The 10,375-nt window shown below is 40.8% G+C and overlaps 1 protein-coding gene across 2 annotated transcripts; it reads left to right on the top strand.

The window, feature by feature from the left end:
* Positions 1-4,305: 4,305 nt before the first annotated feature.
* On the top strand, positions 4,306-10,021 carry LOC120655544 (probable protein S-acyltransferase 14). Of its 2 annotated transcripts, none has more exons than XM_039933405.1 (7): positions 4,306-4,834; positions 5,108-5,315; positions 5,596-5,687; positions 7,411-7,534; positions 7,631-7,716; positions 7,798-7,863; positions 9,514-10,021. In XM_039933405.1, the coding sequence occupies exons 1-7, from the start codon at positions 4,619-4,621 to the stop codon at positions 9,637-9,639; spliced, it is 918 nt and encodes a 305-aa protein (XP_039789339.1). In that variant the 5' UTR covers positions 4,306-4,618; the 3' UTR covers positions 9,640-10,021. The 2 variants fall into 2 exon arrangements, with proteins under 2 accessions (XP_039789339.1, XP_039789338.1); XM_039933404.1 differs by having other exon boundaries at positions 4,397-4,954; positions 9,514-9,954.
* The last annotated feature ends 354 nt before the right edge of the window (positions 10,022-10,375 follow it).

Consider the following 10,375-nt stretch of genomic DNA (forward strand, 5'->3'; position numbering starts at 1 on the left):
CCATTGCCGAAGCTTTGCTGGCCTTAGCACTCTTCTTCCCTTGGGCGGTGGCATATTCCTTGGAACGACCTGCTGAGGTAGCATTTTTTGGCGGGGTAGTCCTTGTCTCACTTCACGGGTCCACTAGGGCGGAGGCGACCTTCGTTCCCATCCCAACATCATCCCCAGATGCCGTTGGTCATGGCACTTTGCTCGCCAGACTTCAAAAAATGAAGAAAAGCAATGAAAAAACAACTCAATGAAATCTCTAAAAGTAGTCGAGTACATTGCAGAAACCCAACAGAAAATCAGGCTTACCTGGCATCACCAGATTGGGAAGAGGCCCTACGCTTCTGTGCATTCATGCGTGGAGCCTTCGGAATATCAGCCCTGGCACCCTCGCTCGGGCTAGGACTCTGATCACCACCTCCCTCATCTCCAGCCTACCACCCAGCTTTTGCACGGCCAAATTCACTGTCAGAACTATCTACATAGTCGTCAATTGTTGGGAGATCCCCAGTGCATGGATTTGGCATTGCATGAGCGCTTGGGAGAAGGTGGGAGGGGCAAGTAATGCCTAGCAAAGGGGGGCTGCTTCTATATACGTCTATGTCCTCCTTCTAAAAGAACAGATGTTAGATATTAACATTCACAAATGCAATAGTACTCAAAACTTACAATTCGACCACTTTTCACATACTCTTTTTGGAGGATTTGATACTGAGAAAGTATCAGAAATATGTGGAACCTTGTCCACATTCTCTAATATTCGCTGAACGCGACGTAAAGCTTCCCCATTGGAGATCTCTGCAGTCGAGTAGCGTGATGGGTCGTTTGTTCCTTGATACTCAAAACCAAAAATTTCCCAGGCCTGTAGTGGCTAGATTCTACGCTTCATCCAGTCCATGACTACAGCTACGCCGATTATCTTATCATGCTTTAGATCCGTAATCCACTCGAGTAGATCTTGGATCTAGCTATCATCCACCGGCTCCTTCTTCCATTTGGGTCTGACAGTTGGGGGCCCCGGGGTGATCGCTAGAAGAGTATTGCCATGGTTCCTGATGTAAAACCACTTTTGCTTCCAGTCAATTACTTTCCCCCCGACAACTTGTATGGGATGTGAACCCTACCCATCCCCTGTCGAAGCTGAATACCCGCACCTCCAACCACATGCCGTTCTTTTGAGTTGGGTTGTGGCTTGAGATGGAAGAGGTGGCGGAAAAGTTCAAAATGGGGTTCGATACCCAGAAAAACTTCGCACAGATGTATGAAGATGGAAATATGGAGGACGGAGTTGGGGAGAAGATGATGCAACTGGATTCCGTAATAATACAGAAGTCCAAAAAAAGTAGTTTGAGCAAGGGAGACCAAATTTGCGCTCGAAATAGGGCACAAAAGCAACGATTTCGCCCGTGTGGCCCAGGGTTAGACGCCACTGGACTACAGATCTAGAATGCAGAAGACCCTCACTAACAAGGGATTGCAAATTAATCTTGGTGCACTTACTCGGCAACCACCATTCATCAAGGATGGATTCGGTTTCCACCTCGTTTCCCTTCAACGACTTATTGGGCGCCACGCGAAATGTCACTAGTCGGTTCTCGCGCTGCACTGGCTACCCTAATCGTAAGTAGAGGAAGGTGAAGGTGTAACAAGAAAAGTGGATCTGAGAGCAGAAGCGCAGAGAAAGCAAGAACATATCTAATTCTGCGTGGAGGCGGAGAATGGTGCCCGGTGTGGTAAAAAAACCCTAATTTACTGTACACTTAAATAGACAGTAGCATTGGCAACAGGGTAAATATCGGGAAGTTTAAGAGATAATTTACCTTTTGCGGTAAAAAAAGGGGATTTTTCTGATATTTATTTTTTCCTGGGGTTACATTCCCGAAAAAGAAGATACTCATATCCTAAAACTACTCGATACTACATCTCGAGTAAAATTGCAAGGCTTACATGAGCCATTGGCCGTTACAAAGCTTCAAAGCTTGTTATTTCCAGACTGGGAACAACGATATTCGTACTCTGGGAGAAAAGTTTCAAGAGCAAGGAGGCACAGTACACGCCTCGTAAGTCCTCTTCCTGCTTCTTGAAAAGGAAGTTCTCCTTCTCCCTGAATACGTTGCAACAAGATTTAGTCTCCTTACCAGAGATGCCATTTCTTGGGAACTTCCATCTTGTAGATCCCAAGAGTATGACACAACCCATCTATCGAGAACCTTGAAAGTCCTCCCACTGGTGTATTTGCAGGGGCATGATGCCTAGAATGGACAAGTTGGGAGCTAGCAGCACAGATGCGGGTTTAGGTAACGAAGACTATCCTTATCACTCGCAAGTACTCTTCTAGCACGACTCGCTGGAAAGTATCTACTTCTATCAGGAGGCCGAGAGCTTTCTAACCAGGAGCACCAACTTAGATACATGGCTTCTATGGTTGACTGTTCTTTGACAGAACTCTCGCTCATCTTTTATAGACGCGTATGGATCACTGGGATTCAGCCTGTGACACTACAGACACGGTGGTCACAAGTGTAACAGGGTAAATTCCTGCTACAATGAACCTACACGTGATGAACAGGAAAGTAATAAACATCTCATATTTTATCTCTGAAAATATTTCGGGTACAGTTAGTGTGGGGTATCTATCTGTATCATTTTTTTGGGATACTTTCTGAAAAAGAGATCTTTTAGGTATCGAATCTGATTTTACTTGTTTATATTTTCAGAATAAATTTAGATGCCACGACTTAGATTTTTAATTCTAAATCATGGCTCGGGGGTTCCCACAATTTATGGGTTTTAGATTTAAGGCTCGGGGTATTTTTCAATTTTTTTGGAAAATAAAAGAAGAAAAAGACTGAAGTGACCCTCAGCTTGATTCTACGATTCAACCTAAGGCTCGGGGGCTACTCCATATGGAGCGCGAGTACATCACGCACCATATATAAGAAGAATTCGGGGCATTGAGCACCTCACAGCCTCGGAGCAGCCAGAAGTACTTGGAAAACTATTTGGAGTATTCAAAGGAAGGCCCAGAAGCACTCGACGGAGGCCCAGAACCACATAGGACGTAGGGTATTACGTACCTTGCGGCCCGAACCTGTATAAATCCTTGTGTTTTTTGCACCATCGGATTCCAGAGCTAGTCGATCCCTTACATACAATCCTATTGCTTAAGGTATTCCTGAGCAGGCTTGGCCGCTAAATACCGACACATACTTTTCGTCAAGGTCGATATCCACAACTATACTATCGTCGCCAACAAATTTCTTGTTGAGCAGAGTATGAGTGAGTATGATTTCTTTCATAGATGTATATTTCTAGAACAATAATTTGTAGTACTTAATTTTTTTTCATCTTATACATATATAGGATGTTTGGTTGCATCTAAGCAAAGTTCAATCTCTTTAAGCAATGCAAGAGGATACTTGTGGGAATCAACACTAGAAGGTAATTTAGTGGTATTTATTATCAATTTATTTATTTATCATTATTATATTGTTATTGATATATTGATTGTTAATATTAATATTATTTGCTCTTTTTATATGAATATATAATTATGAATTACATATGATATGTCATCAATAATTTAATTTTTCTATTGTAGATGCAGAGTTGGCATACGTACACATCCTATTTTGTATGATGGCATCAAAAGTGCGGTTGTCGCTCGCGCTAAAGAGTTAAAGAAGTTTCATAAAGTACAATGCTTGGATGCTGAAGGCCATAAAATATGTGTGCTGTGAGAATCTCCAAGTAATCAAAACTGAAGAAACTTCATACGAGAATCTGGATTAGATTAGATTTAGAATGGAGTGGATTGCTACATTTCTAATAAAAAATTTAGCTGTTTTAGTAATCGTTCTATATAATCCAACTTTGTTTTATTATATCAATTTTGAGTCTCATATTATTTTAAATATAATTATTCTTTAAACACGTGGCTGCATCTCCACTAGTAGAGAAAATAAAAATCGATTATTAATCTACTTATATGTTTCAACACATATGCACTAAACGTATCGATATGATCTGTAAATTCATAGAAGCTTAAAAAACTTGACATAGTTCATCGGATCTGCTTATCTTATAACTGATATGCATACATTTATATAGATATTGAAGGAGATATAGTTTTTGTTTTAGATTTTTTTTCTTATCTATAATTGATATGCATACATTTTTATAGATATAGCAACCAGATATAGTTTTTTTTTGACAATTAGCTATAGGCTATGGCCATTGGAGGTGTCATGAGTCGTGACTGCCATGTTTGAACCTTAGGGATGAACAAAACTCCAAGCGGCCGTTGATCAACGGAGCAATCCAGCCGTGGTCATGCGCTAGGGCCAGCGGTCAGCGCGAGCCGAGCCGCGGCTCGGCTCGCGCTGAGCGCCCTGAGCTCGCAGCCAGTCTCTTGACCCGTTCCCCAATCCCACATGAACCCAATCTAGACGAAGAAACGAAACCAGGCGAATTCGCTGCCGAGGCAGGTAGAAGCCCGCAAACAGTCACGCGGCTGCTTGCTTTCGGAGCGCGGCTGTCCCTGCTTCTCTCCTCCTCGACGCCGGGGCGGCACTGGTAGGTGAGCGCTGTGCCCGCGTGCCGCCGCGCCGTGGGAGGCGGGTAGCCGGAGATGCACAGATCGGGGACGGCGATGGCGTGGAACGTGTTCAAGTTCTGCACGGCGTTGCGGGGGTTGGGCTCCGTCATGATCCTCCTCGTCCTCGGTATCGTCGGCGTCACCTACTACGCGCTCGTCCTATGCAACTACGGGCCAGCGCTGCTCGCTGCCACGGCGGCGCTTGACGCCCTCGTCGCACTCGCAGTCCTCCTCCTCTTCCACTTCTTGGTGCGCCCTCGACCCGCACTTTTCTCTGCCTTTGGTGATTCTTGGCGTGATTCAGCGGCTTTGGCGCTCCATTTCTGGATCTTTGGGTGGAGGCGTTGGTTCTTTGATCGTTATTTAGAGGTTCACCTTGTTGGATTACCTTTCTTACTTTCATATGCATTTCGAGCATGTGGTTTGCTGCAGCTCTACTTAATTATTTTCATACTGTGATCCTTTTCCGGTTGCCTGATATGCCAGGACTTAACTGCAACATTTTTTTGTTTGTTGATGCAGCTTGTCATGCTTCTCTGGAGCTATTTCTCTGTTGTGTTTACTGACCCTGGTGGTGTTCCACCAAATTGGAGGCCAGATGTTGACGAAGAGAGGGGTGAAACTGCACCATTGTCCACCACAGAGCTCAATGATACAGGGAGTTCAAGGATCAGGTACTGCAGGAAGTGTAACCAACTAAAGCCACCTCGGTGCCATCACTGTTCTGTTTGTAAGTTGCCCCCCCCCCCCCCCCCCCCCCCCCCAGAACTTTAAATTTTGGTTATAGATTCGGGCGTATTTGGTTCCTGGCCAAACATTTCCATGTCATAGTTCGGATGCCTGCTGTTTGGTGAACTGTGAATCCATTCCATTGCCAAACCATGCCAAAGGTGTGGTGAACAGGACAAAGTTGCAAATAAGTTGGGCATGTTTGGCCATCATCCAACCATGCTTGAATGTTAATACAAACCTCTTTCTTGTGGTATACCTATGCCTTTAACTGATTTCAGGTGGAAGATGTGTGCTTAAGATGGATCATCATTGTGTATGGGTTGTGAATTGTGTTGGGGCACTGAACTACAAGTTCTTCCTTCTGTTCCTGGTAGGATGCCAAATGCATTTTCTGCACGTGTTTGAAGTATACATTATTTAGCTTATTTATTTATGCGACAAATCTTTGAGATATGTCCATTAGAGACCAACATATTTATGTTCAAAAGTTTTCTTTCGTCTAGTTGTGGTTCACCTTTTTAATCATTTAGTACATGAATGAGAATACTGATTTCAATTCCATAATATAGATCATCCCAAAGTGAAAGAGCTATTTGAATTTAAAATTCACACTGTGTGAATGGCTGAACTTGTGAAATCAGCTGCCCTTGGTTTGTTGGCCAGAATGCAAGATTACTTGAAATGTGATTGCATATACCAACTTATATAATTCATATCGAACTTTATGCTATGCATATGTTCCAACGAAAACAAAATGATATGCCCCTTGCATTTTAAGTTCAGTATTTGAATATTGCAGCAGTCCTTTGCAAATATGAATATATAATATTAATTTTTATAAGCCTGGATGGTCTGAGAGAACCTTTCAAAAGTAAATGTGAGGATAATTTAGGAGCTTGTGTAAGGTATCTCCTCTTTGCTCCACAAAATGCCAACACCATTCTAGGTTTCTGTTGATTGCAGACTCACCAATCACGTATTGGGTCAGAAATGAGTAATGTATCTTGGGTCAGAAATGAGCTATGTACTTTATAGTTTGAATACAATATATACTTTAGTAGCGCACTGCTTCTGTTGTTAATATTATCAGCACTGATGATCCAATCTACTTTTGCATTTGTCATTTCCATTCAAACTGATGTATTCATAGGGAGAGGTCAGTACTTCCTCTTGTTCATAATATTTGTTGTTTTAGAGTTGGGCACAAGAATTAAGGATGTGGATAAAATGGCCCTCTTACCCTTACTAATATTCTCTGAAGTGTGTATGCATGGAAAAGGAAGTTCTTTAATGGTGCAATTACAGGAGCGATAAGACTGGAAAAAGCAGGCAAAGATTTCCTACAAGTTGTAGAACAAGTATTTTGAATATTTAAAGTAGGCTAAAACAATAAATACATTGATCGGAGGGGGTAGATGTCATTGGTTCGTTTGAAATACCTTACACTGAGGCTGGCATGATGTGTTTACATCAGAAGTCAATGAGAAGTAGTTTGGCATATTATTTTTTTCCTCGAACATGCAGTAGAGCTGCGTAAATCATTATATTAAAGAAGAAGAAAAGGGGGAGAGAACCTCGAGTATACCACATCGCCCCACATGTTTAGAAATTGCGTGCGCGCCTGCGACTTATACAAAGATGACCATAAAAGCAACACTACTCACTAGGGACTGGGGCTGTCAAGAGAGAAAGCCCTTGAGCCCCAGCCAGCTCCCAAAATTGCAGTTCTTCTGCAGCAAGCAGTAGGGCCTCCACTAAGGTAAGCGCTACTCCATATAAAACACAGTGGTCTCGGTGCTTCCATGAGGTCCAGGGCTCCAGGCACCATGGATGACTAGAGAATTTAGACCCTTCAGCACCTGGACATTAACCATGTTACTTGCCCTATTCCACCAATCATCAAAGCTTTCCTCCTCTGCCAAGGGTGTTAGCACTTGGAGACCAGAGCTAATATGTTTGATATATTAGGATCTGGGGAAAAATTGTTTGAACAGATAAAGGATTATTTAAATAAGTTCTTCTTGTTAGAAGTATATTTCATTTTCAAATCATATGTTTTCTCAAGTTATTTTGTTGTCTTCTGTACAATGCAGTTGTATACTTTTCTGGAGACAGCACTTGTTACCCTGTCCTTATTGCCCCACTTTATTGCTTTCTTCAGTGATGTTGAGATTCCAGGAACTCCTGGAGCACTTGCAACCACATTCCTGACCTTTGGTAAATACATTCATTGTAGTTTATTCTTTCCATTTAATTCTTTTGCTTGGAAAAAAATTGAAGACACCTTGTTGAAACTTTCCCTTTCCCTTGCAGTTCTGAACCTGGCCTTTACTTTGAGTGTCCTTGGTTTTATGATCATGCATGTATCACTTGTTTCTGGTAACACAACAACAATTGAGGCAAGCACCTAAGTATTCCAAAATGTTTCCCTGCTAAATATGCTACAGGCTGAATCTGATTTTTTCACGTTAAAAGTGCAGGCATATGAGAAAAAAACTACTCCATTCTGGAAGTATGATCTTGGCCGGAAGAGGAATTTTGCTCAGGTCAGGCTTTTTTTCAAGTTTTTATTTCACCCTATATCTGTAATGATCTGATCAACAAATTTGACAATTGACCAAAGAAAACGTTTCTAATACATTCTGGGCATAGATAAGATTAAGTCACTCAGAAAAGCTATGTGATTGTTTTTTTTTTTTTTGCATTGCACTTATGAATGAAAGAGAAAATTTCATTGGCACATGCTGTGTTCGAATGTATGGGCGGTTTGACTGTTTAAATCAATTTTATCTAGTTCATGGGGCAATTTTATTGATATAACATTTGTTGAAATTATGAGTGCAATGGGCGGTTTGCCTGTTTAAATCAATTTCATCTAGTTCCTGGGGCAATTTTATTGATATAATATTTGTTGAAATTATGACTGCAAATTGCAATGCTGCTTTACCGCTTGTGCATCACATGTGCATCCCAGTTGATGCAATGCAAGGATCTAAAACCTGATGTGTGAAAAGTACAGGACCTGGACCGGTAGAGAAAACCAATCAGTTACTGACGCTATACCAGCCAAATTCAAAACTGGCTGTTAACCGGCCAAAATTTACTACAAGTGAATGACAAGCAAGCCCATTAGAATGCAGATGTTGTGGTGCTAACAAATATTTACAACTCGAGCAACCATCAACCTTTCTATAAAGAAATACAACCATTAGCCTTATTGGCAGTCAATGGAAACAAAAGTATTGAACTTTGCCATTTCATCTAAATGAACAGCATCATCAAGTCTTTACCTTTTCCATGTCTCTAGTTTTGTAATCTTTGAGTAGCTTGAGCTAAAGGAAATATGAACTGCTGACCAGCAGTTTTAAATTTAAATCAGAAGTTTAAATTATAAACTTGTGTACTGGTATGGCCAGCTACAGCTGATGTTCTTATTTCTCATTCATACTTCCAAAATTGTAGTCTCCATAATGTGTATGACCATCCATTTTCTAGTCACCGTGATTCCTTGGCAAAATCAAAGCAATCTAGAAGGTTAAGTTAATACATGTGTAGCAAGTGGCGTTGGATTTTCAATGCCAATTGACACGAATTAAGAAGTTCATGCAATTCAATACACAATCTCCAAAAAGAAAGCATACAATTCTGTAGGAGTTAGGACTGACTTGGGCATCTTAGGAAAACCATTTTTTTTGGAAACAAAAGTCTATATACTACCTCTCAATACCTCTTGGAATTTCAGTTGGTATCCATTCTGTTTGAGTGCTATATAGCTTTTCCTATTCAGTTCTTGAACTAGCGCTTGCAGTGAATGAGCATTCTTGTGTATATCCAAGGTAAAGGGCAAAAGAGTCTTTCAGTTCATCCAATGTCTAACCAGGACAGTGAAGTTAGAAATCCACCTTTGGTCATGAATTCTAACATGGAAGATCCAATTCTCTATCTGCATGGCCAGATTAATAATTCAGTATAATTCCTAATAGCGATTCCTGACAACGACTATATTCATCTCAGCTTCGATAGCTTTAACTTTTCCATATCCATTTCTGATTCATTGATATCTCTTTGCATGTTTTCTGATATCCTGTGCTCCATGACTTATTCAACCTATGTTTTGCTGTCACACTGTATGCCTGTAGCACACATTGCTTTTGTTATTATGGAATGGTTTGTTCAATAACATATTCTTTTACCAGGTTTTTGGAAACAACAAGTGGTATTGGTTCATTCCATCATACTCAGAGGAGGACTTAAGAATAATACCAGCTCTGCAGGGCCTGGATTATCCTGTCAGATCAGATTTTGATGGGCAAGGGTTCTAATTAGATGAGTTTGATGTGCACAGTTGCCCTCTGTATAACATGTTTGATGTTACAGCCATGCCTTCATTACCGGACAGTGTCTCGTGATGGTCGGTCTTGTACAACATCCTTGACAACTAACATCAGTATGGCTGATCTACACGGTGCGATGAATGTAGAGGTATATATACGGGGGCATGTGAACTCGTTTCTGATACTTAGTAATGGAAGAACTCGCTGGACTCCCCCCTGTAGTTTGTCCACAGCAGTGATCTGTTGTACATTTGTTTTATGTATCTGAAAGAAGCTTGAAAGTTTTTGTGCTAAATGTATCAAGTAACAGATGTACCAATTATTCAAGTTATATTCTGTGAACACTTGGTACGATCTTGTACCTTGGCTAGAATTTTTTTTATAAAAAATAGGATATCTAAGTGAAATATTTTATTATGAAAGCACATTAAGGATGGTTCTAGTAACAAATATCTTATATTATCGGTCCAGGTAAAATTTTTGAGCTGACCACTCTCTTAATTTTCTTTACCATTGAATTGACTTGCTGAGGACTAGCTGAAGAGTGCGACTATAAAAGTTAAAGTAACTGAAATAATTATTTTACCAAAATTAGGCTCATTGTAGTAGGTTTCACTTGGTAAAGAAAGTCGTTTTGGATAAGGTTTGGATTAAACATTGGGAATATAAATTATCAATAACTTTTAAGTTGTTGAGTTTACAAATGTGAAAATTATATGAATAA

Source organism: Panicum virgatum, chromosome 1N, assembly GCF_016808335.1.
Source record: "Panicum virgatum strain AP13 chromosome 1N, P.virgatum_v5, whole genome shotgun sequence".
Lineage (NCBI taxonomy): Eukaryota > Viridiplantae > Streptophyta > Magnoliopsida > Poales > Poaceae > Panicum > Panicum virgatum.